The sequence below is a fragment of the Periplaneta americana genome, unplaced genomic scaffold (genome assembly GCF_040183065.1).
Source record: "Periplaneta americana isolate PAMFEO1 unplaced genomic scaffold, P.americana_PAMFEO1_priV1 scaffold_29, whole genome shotgun sequence".
Taxonomy (NCBI): domain Eukaryota; kingdom Metazoa; phylum Arthropoda; class Insecta; order Blattodea; family Blattidae; genus Periplaneta; species Periplaneta americana.
In genome coordinates, this window is record NW_027185510.1 from 511,302 (window position 1) to 531,676 (window position 20,375).

Genomic DNA, 20,375 nt, shown 5'->3' on the forward strand with positions numbered 1-20,375 from the left:
TAGGGTGGCCAGTTCCTTTCCCCTGTCATTTCTGTGACACACATCAAATGAGATGTAGGCCTGCTGCCTGACAGTAGATGTACATATCAGCCAGAACCTTATTCAGAGGTAGAGATTATGTTAATGAACAATAAAGGAGTATAGGAAATGAATAAATCATAAATACGTGAATGAAGCATGACTAGAGTCCCATGAAAGTTGTTTTATTTTTAGGAAAATTCGTCTTAAAATTTCAAGATTTCAGTATCATTGCCAATTTGTCGGTGTTATTTTAAATTTATATAACCCTTTGCAAGTTTTGTAATACTAGCTTAAGATATTAAACATGATAAGATGGTATAATACAGTATTTTCAGTATCAATTTTCAGTTTTTACAGTTTTTAATACACACCTGCATTCATTTGTTGATAAAATGGCAGAAATGTGCCATCAAAAAAAGGAAAACTGAAATTATGAAAATATTGTAATACATACTTAAAAATTCTTTGTTAAGATTTTGTGAACGAAACATGTATTGCTGGAATCTACTAAAAACTTGAATTATGTTTTCTTTTCAGGTTATTATTCAAATTCGCTTTATTTCGCGTTTCAGAAGTGAGTTTTTTTGCGGGGGGGGGGGGAGGAGTTCTGGAAGGAAGTAAATGGTACAAAGAATTGGAAAAATGAAAGCAATTCACGTTATCATGTCTCACGAATTTCATGTGTCTGTAAGCATGACATTAAGCCTACTTACCATAAGATAACCTGGTTTCTTGATATAACACCTTAAAGATTTTTTTGGATTAAATTCCAAACACACTCAAACGTCATCAGGCCTTTCTGCCGAACTGACTGTTCATTGCTGGCGAAATTCCCTGTCTTATCTTTTCACAATATTTGTGACCTTGTGAACATGTCTGGGAACTCCACCTCTCGTTGGATCTCACAGTCTGTAATCTTTTCTAATATTATTTTTGTGTTTAAGAAAATCAGCAGTTAAAAGTGACATGAAAACTGAAATTGCCTAGACTTTGCTTTAGTTCACTCTTGTATAACAAGATGTGTGTTATGACAATTGATATAACAATAGGTAAGTGTCTCTTTATAAAGGATAGCAGCTACCTGGGACTGAGAGACTGTTTGAAGATTAACAAAATTCGCAACAAAAAATATAAATAATTCTACATATAGCGAAGCGTAGGGCTCTGGGAACATACTGGGCGGTCATTTCATTCATCTTTTTATTTTATGCAAGAAACATAATTTTAAAAAATCATTAAAGGTGATGTAGAGTTAACTAGGTACAGTAGAACCCCTTTTTAACGAATCTCTGGGGGATTACTCCCCCCCCCCCCAAACAGGGGTTTTCCTTAAAAGGGGGTTTACGTAAAATGGAATGGAGATGCTAAAGTAACTAGTACTAACATGTGTATTATATACCAAACATTATAATCATTTAATTGGGCTTGCAATTATCATTTACAATGAATTTAATTATAAGATTTTATAACTCTTCAAGTGGTGAGGCACAAATGTTATTCCGTTTGGTTTGGCCCTAATGACACAAACTCGACAATGAAAATTTCTTCTTTTTCTTTATTATCCCCCATAATGAATTAGTTGGCAAACTATGCTCTTTTCAATATGTGATATTGTTATTTGAGGATTAACCTCAACATCCTTTAGTATTTTAATTTTCTGTCTGACAGTTAATTTCTTTCATTTAGTCGCCATTATGACAATGCACAAACAGCATAAACTAACAAAACACTTGAAAACAGGATCCACACAACTCGCAAGAACGAAACAAGCGAAGCAACCTCTCTGTAAAAGCAATGCAAAGCAAGACCATTAAGAACTATAAAGAATAATGGTGCTGCATTACTGTCGATTGAGATGCTGTATCGAATATGCTGGTACTATTGATTATTGAAAGTTGATTTGATATTTGGACTTCATTATCACTAAATCCACTTGAAAAGTATTCCTTAAAACTAAGATTTTCCTTAAACCAGGTTTCCTTAAAAGCGGAAATTAATTAATTACAATATGGAAGATGCCATTAAGTCAAGATCCAACTATTGGAAACTAACTAACATTATTCTTATGGTAATTTGGCTGGGACTTGACAGATTATTCCTTAAAAACGGGAATGTTAAAATGGAGTTTTACTGTATTTTGTGTCTTAGAGATAGACAAATAAGATCATATTTATTTCATACAGTGTTCACATCTGAATTAAGTAATCATTAAAATAATAAAAGGAAAATTCTAAACAATAGTTGTCTGAACACAGTCAGGTACAATACAGTTAAATCTTCAGTTTCTATACATGTTTCGACGCACTTGTCACTTCATCTTCAGTAGCAATTTGTCACGAAGTTGTGCTGAGACCGGAGTTGTCTGCCATGATTGTCAGTGATTTTCTCTAATAAGAAAAAAATCCATCGGTATTTGTATCTTGTGTGTTGTGATTCTAAACAACATATTTTACAATTCTTATTATGCTTCAAACAAATTGCATATTGATTTATGTAAGAATTTTTCACTGATTTAAAATAAAGCACTGCAAAATGAAATAATATATACCATGATTACAAAATAAATAGATACTATCAACAAGTTATAAAATCATTACAATTGAAGATTTAGAAATTCTTTTTGTAGATTTTTATTCATCAACATTGAAAGTTTGTATTCATATTGATTATTGATTAAGTCACATCACACACAGTTCCACTAGGATGGCTGCCATTGCCACAGAAAAAGCATTCATTTTGCGTGCTTGAATTACACAAAACGAATTCTGTTAATGGCATGCAGTGGCATTATAAAATACATTTGAGAAAATTACTACCAACAAGTCAGGATAGGAGAAGAAATGTCAGAAGGAAGGGAAATTGGTAGAGGAGTATGTCAAGGATGCCCTTTATCACCTACATGTTCAACATCTACTTGGAGGATTTAGTAAAACTGTTTCCATAACATGAAGAGTTATAATAGGAGGAAGAAGAATAAAGTGCATAAGATTTGCTGATGATATGGCGTTGTTAGCAGAAGAGGAGATGATACTAAGGGATATGCTACTGGAGCTAAATGACAGCTTGAGCAGTATGGGATGAAGACGAAGACCATGGTCATGGGAAGAAAAATAAAGGAGGTAAACTTGCGAATTTTAAATGAGACAGTAGAGCAAGTGGACAGCTTCAAATACTTGGGGTGTACTATAAGTAGTAACATGAGCAGCTGCCAGGAAGTCAAAAGGAGGATAGCAATTACCAAGGAAGCTTTTAATATAAAAAGGAGCATCTTCTCCAGACCCCTGGAAAAAGAACTAGAGAGGAAGAGACTAGTGAGGTGCTTTGTGTGGAGTGTGCCATTGTATGGGGCAGAAACATGGACATTATGACGAAGTGAAGAGAAATGAATAGAAGCATTTGAAATGTGGATATGGAGAAGAATGGAATGTGTGAAGTGGACAGACAGAATAAGAAATGGAACTGCGTTGGAAGAATGGGTGAAGAACGAATGATGAGGAAACTGATAAGGAAGAGGAAAAGGAATTGGTTGGGTCACTGACTGAGAAGAAACTGCCTACTGAAGGATGTACTGGAAGGAATAGTGAACGGGAGAAGAGTTCGGGTCAGAAGAAGATATCAGATGATAGACGACATTAAGATATATGGATCATATGAAGAGAAAAAAAGAGAAAGACTGGAGAAAGCTGGATTTGCAGTGAAAGACCTCTTGGGCAGGACACTGAATCATGATGATAGGCAGTTGATCTGTGATTGTACAAGAAACTTAAAACAATTGAAAGTTTGTGTAAGGATAAAAATTCTGGGAAAACATATGTGTCCGATGAAAAATTTGATTGTGTTCATGTTGCTTTCCAACACTGTCCAAAGAAATCGACAAGAAGTGCTGCAAATTCCACAACCACCTGTAGGACTAATTTTATACAAACTAAAGTCATCGTAAGTTCTAACTGACAATGACAACATTAAACGTGGTGACCTGTGTGGAAATGCTTATATGTTGTGAGGAAGATGATTTTAGTGATAAGTTAACATTCCACGTCAGTAAACAAACAGAGCATTCGAATATGGGGGACTGAAAATTCTAAAAGAATAATGGAGTATGTGCGGGATTCCTCATGTTAATGTGTTATGTTATGTCCTGCAAAATGGTTATCCCCCCCACTTTTTTCCCATGAAAAACTGTTACAAGATCTCCTTATCTCGATATGGCCATTAATTGGTTGATGCCTCAAATGTATGAAGACTGTGAAAACTTAATTTTGCAACAGAATGGGTCACCACTCCATTGACACTGGGAAGTTAGAGATCATCTGGAAAGAACTCTTCTACAGCACTTAATTGGTTTTGCAACAGTTGAAATAAATCACTCACAGTTTGGCTACCATGAAGCCCTGACCTAACAATCCGACTTTTTTGTATGGGCGTAGAAGCTCACATTGTGGAAACGACTTTTGATGATAGTGGTGGTGGTGGCAGTGGCAGTAACAGTGGCATCTGAAATACCGAGTTTGATTCCTCCTCTTCTACTGATTACTGACCTAGATGATATGAACAATGACATCCGAGCATCAATTGAAAGTGTTGACGAAGTTATGTTAAGCTGTTGAGTGAAACTTTACGAATATATTTACAAAACCATTTAAGGTGACTTTCGATATCTTAAACACTTGAGGCCATGTAACTTGTTAAATTTATTTCTTATGTAATCATCTTGTATAATTTATGTATGAAAAAACATCCAGTGGAAATCTTCACAATTACTTTGAGAAATCTGAGCAGACTGCAATCTGTTTAAAAGCTACAAACATTTATTCAGGATAGAATTGTGAAAATAGTGATATTTGTTTTCATGTATGTATTTAACCACAATATACTGATACTTGTTTTCATGTATGCATTTAACCACAATATTTCACAGTATTCATGAGAATACTGATACTTGTTTTCATGCATGTTTTTAACCACAATATTTCACAGTATTCATGAGAATACTGATACTTGTTTTCATGGATGTATTTAATCACAATATTTCACAGTATTCATGAGAATATTGATATTTGTTTTTATGCATGTATTTAACCACAATATTTCACAGTATTCATGAGAATACTGATACTTGTTTTCATGCATGTATTTAACCACAATATTTCACAGTATTCATGATAATACTGATACTTGTTTTCATGGATGTATTTAATCACAATATTTCACAGTATTCATGATAATACTGATACTTGTTTTCATGGATGTATTTAACCACAATATTTCACAGTATTCATGAGAATACTGATACTTGTTTTCATGCATGTATTTAACCACAATATTTCACAGTATTCATGAGAATACTGATACTTGTTTTCATGCATGTATTTAACCACAATATTTCACAGTATTCATGAGAATACTGATACTTGTTTTCATGCATGTATTTAACCACAATATTTCACAGTATTCATGAGAATACTGATACTTGTTTTCATGCATGTATTTAACCACAATATTTCACAGTATTCATGAGAATACTGATACTTGTTTTCATGGATGTATTTAATCACAATATTTCACAGTATTCATGAGAATACTGATACTTGTTTTCATGCATGTATTTAACCACAATATTTCACAACTTGTTTTCATGCATGTATTTAACCACAATATTTCACTGTATTCATGAGAATACTGATACTTGTTTTCATGCATGTATTTAACCACAATATTTCACAGTATTCATGAGAATACTGATACTTGTTTTCATGCATGTATTTAACCACAATATTTCACAGTATTCATGAGAATACTGATACTTGTTTTCATGCATGTATTTAACCACAATATTTCACAGTATTCATGAGAATACTGATACTTGTTTTCATGGATGTATTTAATCACAATATTTCACAGTATTCATGAGAATACTGATATTTGTTTTTATGCATGTATTTAACCACAATATTTCACAGTATTCATGAGAATACTGATACTTGTTTTCATGCATGTATTTAACCACAATATTTCACAGTATTCATGATAATACTGATACTTGTTTTCATGGATGTATTTAATCACAATATTTCACAGTATTCATGATAATACTGATACTTGTTTTCATGGATGTATTTAACCACAATATTTCACAGTATTCATGAGAATACTGATACTTGTTTTCATGCATGTATTTAACCACAATATTTCACAGTATTCATGAGAATACTGATACTTGTTTTCATGCATGTATTTAACCACAATATTTCACAGTATTCATGAGAATACTGATACTTGTTTTCATGCATGTATTTAACCACAATATTTCACAGTATTCATGATAATACTGATACTTGTTTTCATGGATGTATTTAATCACAATATTTCACAGTATTCATGATAATACTGATACTTGTTTTCATGGATGTATTTAACCACAATATTTCACAGTATTCATGAGAATACTGATACTTGTTTTCATGCATGTATTTAACCACAATATTTCACAGTATTCATGAGAATACTGATACTTGTTTTCATGTATGTGTTTAACCACAATATTTCACAGTATTCATGAGAATACTGATACTTGTTTTCATGTATGTATTTAACCACAATATTTCACAGTATTCATGAGAATACTGATACTTGTTTTCATGTATGTATTTAAACACAATCATTTCTTATTTTCAGGCTTTAATTGATACAGCTTTGAAAACCAGTAGGAGTGGATATCTCCAAAGATGCTTAGTTAAACATTTGGAAGGTTTAGTAGTTCATTACGACATGACAGTTAGAGACAGTGATGGCACTGTAGTGCAGGTATGGTAATGAGAAGCACTCACCATTCATTCCTTCAAAAGTAAAATATTACTGGCAATGATGATTACAATATGGGTCCAAATCTATTACGATGTTTTTGCATAGAAACAGCTGTGTGAAAACCATTCTTATAATATTGTAATCGCAGCCTAGCATTTTTCAGTGATAAAAGAAGTCTACCTTATAGGACGTGCAGACTATACTAACTGACCATATACTCTGCGCATGTTATCCTTAAAGGGTTTATTTACAACAAACCTAAAGCAGTCAACCATAAATTCCTCAGTCATGCAACCATTTTGTGCTTGAAATAGAACACCAGGGTGTTTAGGAAGGTTGAAGACTATTGCTTAAATGGACCATGCTCTGACACCAATAGCCAATAGCAAATTGGAAAAAACGAAGTGCACAGTACTGATCCGATACATATTTACAGCTTGGATCAGTATTGGCTGTGAAGCGTTTTAAAAAGTGCTGTGTTTCTAAGAACATGGATAGCAGTAAGGATGACATTTTGTGGCAGGTTTGGTTATTTACTGTGTCCCCTGAGTAGCACAGTTCGTATAGTGCTGGCCTTCTGTGCCTGAGGTTGTGGGTTCGATCCTGGCCAGGTTGCTTAAGTGCGACAGGCTCATGTCCCTAGATTTAGTGGCATGTAAAAGAACTCCTGTGGGACAAAATTCCGGCACACCGGTGATGCTGATATAACCTCGGCAGTTGCAAGTGTCGTTAAATAAATCATAATTTATAATTTTTATTTTACTTAACGGTATTTAAGGAACCCAGAGGTTCATTGTTGCCCTGTCCTGAGCAAGATTAATCCAGTCTCTATAATCATATCCCACCTCTCTCAAATCCATTTTAATATTATCCTCCCATCTATGTCTCGGCCTTCCCAATGGTCTTTTTCTCTCCGGCCTCCCAACTAACACTCTATATACATTTCTGGATTCGCTCATACGTGCTACATGCCCTACCCATCCCAGATGTCTGGATTTAATGTTCCTAATTATGTCAGGTGAAAAATACAATGTGTGTAGTTCTGTGTTGTGAAACTTTTTCCATTCTCCTGTAACTTCATCCTTCTTTGTCCCAAATGTTTTCCTAAGCACTTTATTCTCATGCACCCTTAATCTCTGTTCCTCTCTCAAACTGAGAGTCCAAGTTTCACAACCATACAGAATAATCGGTAATATAATTGTTTTATAAATTCTGTCAGTTTTTTTGAGAGCAGACTGGGTGACAGAAGCTTCTCAACCGAATAATAACAGGTATTTTCCATATTTATTCTGCATTTAATTTCCTCCCAAGTGTCATTTATATTTGTTACTCTTGCTCCAAGATATTTGAATTTTTCCACCTCTTCATAGGATAAATTTTCAATTTTTATATTTCCATTTCGTACAATATTCTGGTCACGAGCAGTGGCGTAGCCAGACTAATTATTTTGGGTAGGTCAGATATGCAGGGTTTAGAAACTACCAGACCCATCCCCTGACAATGCCGCTGCCGTCAACTCTCTTGAAACTCCTTCTCGGAAGTCTTATTTAATAACATGCAAAATTATGATACACAACCATGCAAGGCATACCTATACAAAGGCTTCATAAGGTGAACTGGAGCTGTCGAGATTTCCTAGCAACGAATCTGTCGATCGCTTATGATGGGTCCTTCAACAAATCCCAACTTTTCTCCCTCTCAAATGATAGAATTGCTAGATTACAAAGCCTTGTGCTTGACATGATTGTCGAATTTTTCTTCGTTTCAGAGCTTTGAAAAGTTTTATATCATTGCCTTAATGAAGGACGAACATTTACTAATATCCATTTTTGGAGACTGAGGTGCTTCCAGTAATGAATTTGCAAGAGCAAAAATATCGTTTAAACATACCAAATAAAATAAGGCGTCAAATTTTTCTAGCTGATGCAACAATTCAGTAGCCTCCACGGCTTCCTTCTTTTTATCGCTGCCAGACAATTTTTTAGGCCCAACCCAACACAGTTAAATTGGATCTTGAAGAAATGAACGCATTTTTGACTTCTTACTTTAATGCTATCGACTGTAACTATTGCTCTGGATCCATGGTTTAGTTTTAATTTTGAGTATTTTCCATAAAAACGCAAAAATACGCATATTTTTTGGGTGGCCCTGGGCCCACCTGTTGGCTTCACCACTGGTCACAAGAGATAATCATATACTTTGTTTTTTCATGATTTACTTCCAAACATATTTTACCATCTGAAAAAGAATCCAGTTCCAGTTACAAAATTAATTTTTTCATTTTATAACATTTACAAAGTGTAAATCTTATTACATAGAGATATTTTTATTTTTCTATATAGAACATCTGAAAACTTGAGGTCGTATTATGTTCGAGGTCATATTAGATTTTTGCCAGTATGGTACTTATTGGAAGAGTGTGGTCTCTAAAGTTAAGATTTAAATATGCATGTATTGTCATGTTAAGTATATTGAATATATATATATATATACACTGGTCAAAAAAAGTTAAGCATAATTAGGCATATAACGGTTTTTATTAATTAAAATAAAATAGATAAATTATAATTGGATTTCTTGGTTCCACAGAATAAACTTAAAAGTAGAAATACACTATTTGTTAACAATGGACTCAATATGAAATGAAAAAGCTGCATTGTTTGGAAACAACAGAAAAGATAAGGGAAGTTGAAATTCGTACATCATCAATGAAAAGGAGATGGTGCTTTCAGTGCCCTGTTTAATAACGTGTTGGTCCTCCACGAACCCTGAGGCACTCTTGTATGCGACGGGGCATACTCAGTACCAACGCATCTAAGCTCTCCTGAGGCAAATTGACCCATTCTTCCAAGGCATCATTCCTGAGTTCTTGAATCGTTAATGGGTGATGTGGACGATTGGAAATGGCTCTCCTGAGAAAGCTCCATGCATGCTCTATGCAGTTCATATCCAGTGAGCATGCTGGCCAATCCATTCTTCGGATCCCATGCTCTACCAGATACCGCTGCACACTATGAGCACGATGAGGCCGAGCATTATCGTCCTGTAGAGTGAACCCTTCTCCTAAAGTCTCTGCAAAACCACTTACTATGGGTTGGAGGATGTTGTTCTCATACACGGCAGCAGTCATGTTTCCCTCTATTGAAACCAGTGGTGTGCGGCGGCCAAACATGACACCTGCCCAAAACAAGATTGAACCACCAAACTGTTGGTGACGTTCCACGGTCATTGAGGGATGATTTCGTTCCCCTGTTCGTCTCCATACGCGAATAGAGTTATTGTCAGGGTGTAGGCCCATTCTCACTTCGTCTGAGAATAAATTTCTGGTCCATTGGTCTCGTGTCCAATTCTCATGTGCTCTAGCCCATCATGCACGACCACCCCTGTGATGTGGACGGAGTGCTGGAGTCTTGAGTGGTCTTCGAGCATACAACCCTATGTCATGAGGTCTATTGCGCACAGTTTGGCTACTTACAACAACACCAGTGGCTTCGAACAGGTCATGGCGCAGAGTTGTAGCTGAGGCTATAGGGTTCCTACGTGCAGATAACCTTACATACCGGTCCTGACCTGGTGTTGTTTTGCGTGGACGGCCCTCGCGAGGTCGATCTGCTATTGACTAGGTTTCCTGGAACTTTCTCCACAGTCTGGAGACAATACTCTGATTCACATGAAGGATGTTAGCAACATCAACTTGTCTCATGTTTTGTTCCATCAAAGTGATGATTTTAATGCGGTCTGCCATTGTAAGGGTGTTCCGAGCCATTGTACTGCACTATGAAGCAAAACGACACTGATTGAACTTTGCTCGAATTACAGGCTTTGTTTACTAGCCGTGATTTGGACGTTACCTAGTGATGCAGAATAAAACAAATGAAAGAATTTGAATTAGTAAACATAATACGTGCCACATAAAACCAAAAGAAACATAAATATCAGGTATTATAGGGTAAACTGGAAATATGCTTAACTTTTTTTGACCAGTGTATATATATATATATATATATATATATATATATATATATATATATAGATGGTGGATGAAAGAAACGCACTGTCCGATATTACCGATGTCTGATACTACCCGACTCTCCCCTATATATACACAGGGTGGAAGTGAAATAACCTTGCAGATTGAAAGGGACGATGGGATATGCTGAATGAATAGGAAACCTATATTACGCTCCCTTCTCTAGCTACAAAGTTGCGATGTGGATTGCATCGTTCAGTGGTTTTTTAATTAAATTTACACGAAAACCGCCCACATTATTGAAATAGGACAGAGGGATAAATGATTCTTTATTAGATTTTCTATCGATATGAACAAGAATCACAATCCAATTCGCAATAGTTACCAAATAAGAGGGTGTTAAACATTAGGAAAAAACATTTTTTTCTGAGAAAACTGTGAACTCTCCACCAATCTGGTATTACAGTTTTTGTTACATGCAACATGAGCTATTCACTCTAAAAATCTGCAGGGTTATTTCACTTCCACCATATATGTATATATATATATATATATATATATATATATATATATATATATATATTTGGGTGGGGGGGGTTCTCTCGATGAAATAACTTACAACTTGTTTTTGAATAAAGTGTGTATTTAATGTCGGTTCCTCTGAAATGTTTTTTTTTTCACAATATTTTTCAAAGAAATTCCTAAATGCATTTTTTGAAATCAAGTCCTTGCACATGTCTTTCCAGAGCTCATATACTCGGAGTTAGCTTTGATCCTAGATCATATATACCCATATAGGTCGGTCTTATAGGCTTTGAGGTTAACAACTTTCATCAGGTTTACTACGCTGCCATCTAGTTGTTACATAAGGAGTCACGTCATAATTCCCATTTGAATTGCATTAGTGACTGTACTGCCATCTCGTGTTCGTTTATGGCAGACGGGTGGCGATCCTGGCGTTGTTCTCTTCAGAGTGCTGCCAATTTTAACATAGCAATGAGTTATCTGTTACATATATGATCTAGGCTTTGATGCAAAAGTTTTCGAAGTCATTGCTTCCTTGTAATCTTCTTCATAACAAGTTGGTCTGAATGTGTTGCATGTTTTCAAACTGCCTACTAGGAAAGGGCATCTTTTATTGAAGATTTTATAATGTATACAAAACTTAAGTTATGCATAAAAATTGCACTCAGATGTTTGCTGCATGCTTGACAAACCATTACTGTTTTCCATTAGTGCTTGGGGCATATTCGCCAGTGAATTTAGGAATTGTTTATTTTGCTTTAATAACAGAGCTTTTGTACATTTCAACACAACATGATCCACAGACATATATATATGCAGATGTATGTTTCACTGAGTCACAATGACTGTTAACTCGGTAGTGCTGTTAACAGTATTTTCGCGTATAAATATGAATATATAAGATATTTTTTTCTTCTGTTTCTATCAAACACAGACTAATGTCCTGTGCACCGTGTGATAAACAAATGTTGGTGAGTTGTGAGCTGGCCACAGAAACAAATTATCTTTCATTGTTTTAATATAGACATGGCAGAAAGAAAAGTGTGTTGGAAAAGAAAATTTGCGATCGTCAACAGTTAGGAACATCTATTACAAAAATTTTTAATCTCACATTTTTCAAAAGTTTCGCCCTTTGTCAAAAGCATATTATTTGAAAAAATGAGGGAAATAAAAACAGTACTTCTTCAATTACACAAGCACAATGTGACAAATGTCCATTAGTTTATTTTGTCCTGTAAAAATATGATGTGTCTGTCCACATTTTCACTACTTGAATTAAATATTTAAAAATAGCAGTCCATTTATTTTGAAGAACTATATAGTTTAAACTAACATACAAAATTTCAGCCCTTTGTCTTAAGTAGTTTCTGAGTAAATGGTTCCTGAATTTAGAACAACATTTTTTTTTCTGTTAATTACTCACCTGCATATATTGTATATGTGTGGATGGCAGTTTTATGTCTGCATACATTTTTTAGTTTTTCATTCAACTCACCTATGTACTGTATATTGTACGTGTGAGTACAGTTTTTGTGTCAACATGTCATACATAAGTACTAAATAATAACTACCGTTTATGAAGTTCAAACATAATGTGAAGATTTGAAAAAAGCATGTCCATGTTCAGCCAGTTTTTTGTTTTATCATTATTCTTGTCTGTTTTCCAATTGCATTGAAAGTGCAACATCGTCGGTTTCTTGGTAAAAGTGACCAAGTCCAAAATTGAAAATTGTTGGGAAAAGGCATTTAAAGGTTTAATGATCCATCCAAAGACAACTGTTCTTCTTTAGATGTTAGTAACAAGTTATTTTGAAGGTAAATGTGCTATATTATTAGTTTTTAATATATAATTATGTCTTAAATTTTCATAAAGGTTGGATGCCTTTGAATGTGACTTGGTCACTTTTACCAAGAAACCGACGACATGGAATACAAGAATTTACATAGATATTACGTTTCTGTTTTTAGTTTGCTTATGGTGAAGAGGGGAAAGATGTCATGAAAGCCCAGTTTCTGAAGAAGAAACAAATCCCATTTCTTGCAGACAATTATAAAGTGATTAAGAATTTTTCGTCAGAAATGTTGGATGATGAACAAACTACTGCTGGCATAGCACAGCGAAAAAAACAGGTAATTTTGATTTTCATATACAGACTTAATTATATCATATAACTAATTAATTATATACAACAATATATAATAACACCTTCACATGTTGGACTATTTGACAATGAAATGGCAGATCAACTTTTCAAAAAAGGCACTAAAATCCAAACAATAATCCACTCCAAATCAAACCTCTGCAGGAAGATTAAAGAAATCAAGAAAAAATATGAAGGCCGTAAGGAAGCTGTAGCAAAATTTAGGTTGATGTCAGGACATGACTGCCTGGCTCACCGTAGGCATATACCACTCCAACAGATGTGTTGTGCAACAACCCTGACCAAATCATGGACAAACAACACCTTCTGTTCTGCCCAGCCTGAAACTCAACTGCACAACAGACTGGGGACCTTGTTAGCTTGTACTGGGAAGCTAGAGGGAAAATGACTCGATTGTCAATTCTAGCCATTGGAAAATAAATAATCTTACTTTCAGATGTCAGTGTTATGACTAGGTTTAGGATTTTTAGGTGATAAAAATTGAGAATTACTAATTTTTTTATGTGTTAAAAAATTAAAAAATATTAGCTAAAACATTAAAAATATTTTCATCTTTCACATAATAATGTTCAATATCCTAACACCTAAAAATCCTAACCTAGTCAAATATGAGTAAAAGCCTGTGTACTCACTAACCATGCCTCATCAGTCTATTGCTGAAATGTCTTTGGAGTTCCAGTTCACAATACATGACATCTCCGAATTATCCATTAAAAATCTCTGTTGATTGTCACAGAACACAGTCGGTACTGGGAAAACGACTGTTCTGTATCAAATGAAGTCAGTCTAACGTACTTCAGAAGAGGGATGTCAGACATTAACTCTCAGGTTCTCATTGTCTACTTGTTGATCTTCTAGAACTTGGGCAACTTTGCTCATAATTTCAAATTCAATATTTTTTCTAAACACAAGTTTAGATTACTTTTTTTAAACTTTTCCGTTTTGTTTTTAAACTTGCCATTTTTTCTTTCAGTATCGTGTCCTTTTTTTTTTAACAGTTTCTTTCAGGAGGTTTGTTATTTCTTCTAGTTTTTAATGGAGTTGGACAAGACACTCAAATTAGCAGAAACATATGGAGATTTATTTCTTCAATACATTTTGAACGAAGTTTTTGTCCATTTCATCTACTACCAATTTAACACTATTAAAATTGATATGCGTAAGACACCACTGCAAAAAGTCAAGCTCCCCAATGTGTGTTAATAATCAAAATATGAAAAATATTTTGTTGCATATTTTTATCCTGAAAATTTGTATCTTTATGCGATATAAAATTTGGTATTTTTGCTAGAGACATCATGTCTAAAATTTTTAACTTAATTGACAAGTAATCACGAACAAAAAAACATTTATTCACCTAAAAAATCCTAAATCTATTTTATCACAGTATCCAGATATTAACCTGAGAATCTCGAATTTCTTAACTAAATACAGCTAGTTTTACTATAGTTACTGTATGTCAGTTCATCAGCAACATATTAGGTTTGATTCCATTCATGCAGAGGTTTTGTAGAGCGTTAAGGAGTTAATATTGTGAATAGAAATAAACTGGAAAAGATATGTTTTCTAAGATGTTGAAGTCAGTTTTGAGAGCATTAAAATCTGTGATTATTTGAAACGGTTTTATCCTGATTTAGCAATAATTTTATTTGTAATATAGCACTTTGCAAAATATCTCAGAAGAAGCAAGAGGCACGATACTTAAATAAATTGGCAAACTTAAATACATTTATAATCTTATTTATAGCTATGAGACATTTGAGTGTGAAAGAAATGTTGCTGCTACTGCTGTTGTTGCTCTTGTTACACTGTAGTCTATGGGATCAGATTCATAAGCTTCGACATTTTTAGTCCATTATTTATTTTGAGAAGATTCTGTACTTTTTTACTGTAAGCAGTCCAATATGTGTTGGGGTTGGCATCTGTTTTTATCACAATTAAAAGGGATGGAAAAATATTACTGGACATCCACTCTATCATGTGATTCTTTGGCAAAAATCAAGACTCTCTTCTGCTTACATATATAGGGTGAGTCTTAATATGTGGGATCCACGTCACCAGGGGGGAGGACACACTAAAACAGTGAAAAATGCTATATGAACAGTGTCCATTTGTACCGCATTTCCAAGTTATCAGTACAGTTCTGTTGCAGCAATGATAGGCGTAACATTACAAGAAATGCTCAGAATGACTCCCTGTGGCTTGAATGCAAGCATGCAGTCATTGTATAGAATGCCACACTCTTTCAAATGAAAATTCAGTGGGTTTAAGTCTGGGGAACGCACAGGCCATCAAGTGGGTCCTGCGCGTCCTATCCATTTGTTAGGATATAGTTCATTGAACACGTTTCTGGAATTTTATTTGTGGAACTGTCTGAAAGAAATTGTGTACTCAGAACCCATTCCCACTGTTGAAATACTTCGTCAGCGTATACAGGATTGATGTCAACAAATCTGACGAACACACATGGTACAGTTGGGTTGGCAATCCTTCCTATGAAAAAATTGAATGCTATGCAGTAGCCTTCTGAACCAATCAGAACGTAGCATTTTCTGTCAGCTGCTCATGTTGCCACATGGAGCACTGCTGTGTTGTCGATTTGCTTATGTTACATAGTGTTACTATCATGTGCGTAATTTGTTTGTTAGTGTTCTAAAGTTATAAATAACTTGTAGCACTGGTGTGAAATGTTGCAAAGAAAAAAGATGCTCAAAAAACGGTAACCCACGTAGTGGGAATCCATGCGTAAATAGTCAGGCGTCAGAATGGTGCACATGATTCTTCAATTTTATGAGCAGGAGATGGACTTTGTCTGTATATATGGGCAACCCTCCATTTGTGCAGATAATTTAATACAGCGGACATAAAAAAAAAGTTCAGGTCCCTCCAAGATAACAGTAATAAAGAATGAGTTACATAATAATTACCATTTAATTTAACGGAGCAAAATAGCAAACTCCACATAATTTAAGTCAGCTGTTGTGTAGTGAGGGTCACTGTGGCAAGGTCACGTCTCTCGTTACCAGCGTAACACTAAACTGCCAAGTGCAATGTTGCAGTGGCCTGGGTATAGGTTGTTACAAGGCCATCATGGAAACACTACTCTCTTGTAGAGAAAATTGATTTTAATTATTCCTATAAAAGCAACATGAACTAATATTTTATATGCATCAGTCATTACTCCTCTGATTTTCTTTTACTTTCTGATGACTTTTTTTTTTCTTCACTCTGTGCCGCTTTCTTTTTTTTCAGATTCGTAAATGGAAGAAAAAGAATGGAAATCCTTTCCAAAAACATAGAATTAGTCCATTTTTATTGTTTTCTGCCGATTGAAAGATCATAAAGTACACAAAGGAAGGAAGTTGAACAAGGAAACAGGAAGACCAAGATTTGCTGAAACTATGTGCAAGCTTTGGAGAGAGAGCGATACTGACACAGTTGAAACGTGATTATTGTGAACCATTTAAAATGTAACTTTCTTTCAGTCCTGTAAGGTTTATTATGTATTCGGAAGTGATTTTTACAAATTTGAGATGTGGAGTAGAGTGTTTTTAATATGAATGCACATGTTATATGTTAGAAAATAGGGAAATACAGAGAGTTCCCATGCAGACCATCCCAGTAGTGTGGACTGTCCGTCCCGAAGAAGCTAAGTGGTAAAGAGTGCATAGGGAAATGTGTATGGACTTATTCATGTATTGGCATTCGACCACTTGCTGCCTACCAACAGATTTTGTTGAAGTGGGAGTGGTAGGTGGTAGATAAAATCAGTACGAATTGAAAATTTTCTGCAACTTACTCCTTATTGTAATTGTTTATCCAGAATTTTAGCAGTATATCAAGTTAGCATGATTTTCGAACAATTACAGTACTTAATAATCTCCAAGGTTAGGCTGTCCACAGAAAGAGCTAGAAGTCTTTGCCTTATGAAGACCATCCATGAATCAGTCGTTTTCAGTCCATTTACCTTCAGTCATGGGCATTAGGTACCTCATTTTGAGAACTGGTGTCTCACCAGTCACTGACCTTGACAGTGCGTAGTATGCTGTATGACCTCAACTTCATACTTTCCTCTTCCCTTGCTCTAGCACTGTACCAACTCTTACGTGTAGGCATTTTAATGTTCAGGATCAGTGGGGCATCATGCCATTATCAAAGCAGTGTGTACGAGCTAAAAAAAAAAAGTACATTACTGGTACTTTACAGTGGCCGCTGAGGGATGTAGAACGAGAAATGGGGGTAACTTATGAAATGTGTAGGCACCAGCCTGGAGTAGAGAGCCATGTTACTACCTTCACCAAAAATATATGCTGCATGTTAGGAAGTTCTTGTTATGCTTTTGGTTACAGTATGAACAAGTTACTATGAGAATTATTTTATATCTTCGTAACTCTTTTTGTTATTGTTGTTGTTGTTGTTGTTGTTGTTGTTGTTGTTCTTGTTGTTATGTCTCGTGACGAGAATATTGTACGAAATGGAAATGTAAAAATTGGAGATTTATCCTTCGAAGAGGTGGAGAAGTTCAAATATCTTAGAGCAACAGTAACAAATATAAATGATACTCGGGAGGAAATTAAACACAGAATAAATATGGGAAATGCCTGTTATTATTCGGTTGAGAAGATTTTTATCATCCAGTCTGCTGTCGAAAAATCTGAAAGTTAGAATTTATAAAACAGTTATATTACCGGTTGTTCTGTATGGTTGTGAAACTTGGACTCTCACTTTGAGAGAGGAACAGAGATTAAGGGTGTTTGAGAATAAGGTGCTTAGGAAAATATTTGGGGCTAAGAGGGATGAAGTTACAGGAGAATGGAGAAAGGTACACAACACAGAACTGCACGCATTGTATTCTTCACCTGACATAATTAGGAACATTAAATCCAGATGTTTGAGATGGGCAAGGCATGTAGCACGTATGGGCGAATCCAGAAATGCATATAGAATGTTAGTTGGGAGGCCGGAGGGAAAAAGACCTTTGGGGAGGCCGAGACGTAGATGGGAAGATAATATTAAAATGATGATAGAGACTGGATTAATCTTGCTCAGGATAGGGACCAATGGCGGGCTTATGTGAGGGCAGCAATGAACCTCCGTGTTCCTTAAAAGCCAGTAAGTAAGTAAGTTATTATTATTATTATTATTATTATTATTATTATTATTATTATTATTATTACTACTATTACTACTACTACTACTGCTAGGGCTCGGATAATTATGTAAATGCATACAATCATTTGGGATAGCTTTGTACCACTTCTGTCATATTTTTTTACTTACCTAAAATAGTGTCTATTGAAATTGATGTTTCAAAGTAAATTATTTAAGAAAATTACTTTTTTTATGGGTTGGGATATAATACATACCAAACATAAATAAGTGAAATTTGACATTTAATGGTGGTACAAAGTTACACAGCTACAGCTAATTGGGGAAACGTTGTACCACATACGTGTTTTCCTATTGAATTACATTTTTTATATTGCCCTTCAAATTCAAGGTAAGAATACAATAAGAAAATATATTAAATTTTATTTCATATGAAATCACCCAAAGAGAGTTTATTGGAAACATAGAACATATACTTACTTACAAATGGCTTTTAAGAAACCCAAAGGTTCATTGCTGCCCTCACATAAGCCTGCCATTGGTCCCTATCCAGAGCAAGATTAATCCATTCCCTATCATCATAGAACATGTATTATAACAAGAAAATATATTAGCACTTACTCACTGGATTTTAAGGAACCCGGAGGTTCATTGCCGCCCTCACATAAGCCCGCCATTGGTCCCTATCCTGAGCAAGATTAATCCAGTCTCTGCCATCATATCCCACCTCCCTCAAATCCATTTTAATATTATCTTCCCATCTACGTCTCGGCCTCCCCAAAGGTCTTTTCCCCTCTGGCCTCCAAACTAACACACTATATGCATTTCTGGATTCACCCATATGTGCTACGTGCCCTGCCCATCTCAAATATCTGGATTTAATGTTCCTAATTATGTCAGGTGAAGAATACAATGCGTGCAGCTCTGAGTTGTGTAACTTTCTCCATTCTCCTGTAACTTCAGTTATGTAACTTTCTCCATTCTCCTGTAACTTCATCCCTCTTAGCCCCAAATATTTTCCTAAGAACTTTATTCTCAAACACCCTTAATCTGTGTTCCTCTCTCAAAGTGAGAGTCCAAGTTTCACAGCCATACAGAACAACCGGTAATATAACTGTTTTATAAATTCTAACTTTCAGATGTTTTGACAGCAGACTAGATGACAAAAGCTTCTCAACCGAATAATAACAGGCATTTCCCATATTTATTCTGCGTTTAATTTCCTCCCGAGTGTCATTTATATTTGTTACTGTTGCTCCAAGATACTTGAATTTTTCCACTTCTTCGAAGAATAAATCTCCAATTTTTATAGCTCCATTTCGTACAATATTCCCGTCACGAGACATAATCATATACTTAGTCTTTTCGGGATTTACTTCCAATCCTATCGCTTTACTTACTTCAAGTAGAATTTCCACGTTTTCCCTAATCTTTTGTGATTTTCTCCTAACACATTCATGTCGTCCACATAGACAAGCAGCTGATGTAACCCGTTCAATTCCAAACCCTCTGTGTTATCCTGGACTTTCCTAATGGCATATTCTAGAGCAAAGTAAAAAAGTAAAGGTGATAATGCATATTCCTTTGCTGTGGTCGTGCCGGGAATCAGTCCCATTCCGAAGCTTATTGTTAGGTTTCGTAATAAGCTGTTTTTTTACGGTGATGGGTTGTTAGCCCTTCGCCCAAACCCCAAGCTGGAGGACCACCCCTTATCGGCTATCCACGACTGCTTATTCAATATATTCACAGCTACCCTCCATATCTGGAGGCCGTCTCCTCTATCC

The 20,375-nt window shown here is 35.2% G+C and overlaps 1 protein-coding gene and 1 long non-coding RNA gene across 7 annotated transcripts in view; both read left to right on the plus strand.

Moving 5' to 3' along the window:
- LOC138693968 (DNA-directed RNA polymerase I subunit RPA1-like) overlaps window positions 1-6,825 on the plus strand; it is an 80,416-nt gene extending 73,591 nt beyond the window's left edge. For all 5 annotated transcript variants that reach the window (XM_069817713.1, XM_069817709.1, XM_069817710.1 and 2 more), the window contains one exon: window positions 6,697-6,825. In XM_069817713.1, the coding sequence (XP_069673814.1) occupies window positions 6,697-6,703 (7 nt within the window). In that variant the 3' untranslated portion in view covers window positions 6,704-6,825. The remainder of the gene's footprint in view (window positions 1-6,696) is intronic.
- LOC138693970 (uncharacterized) overlaps window positions 1-20,375 on the plus strand; it is a 110,134-nt gene that overhangs the window by 71,123 nt on the left and 18,636 nt on the right. Inside the window, exon 1 of one of the 2 annotated variants that reach the window (XR_011330652.1) lies at window positions 16,808-16,927. The exons of the other annotated variant lie outside the window; for it this stretch is intronic. This is a non-coding gene — a long non-coding RNA (uncharacterized lncRNA). Of the gene's footprint in view, window positions 1-16,807; window positions 16,928-20,375 lie in introns of those variants that run through there. 2 annotated transcript variants of the gene reach the window in all.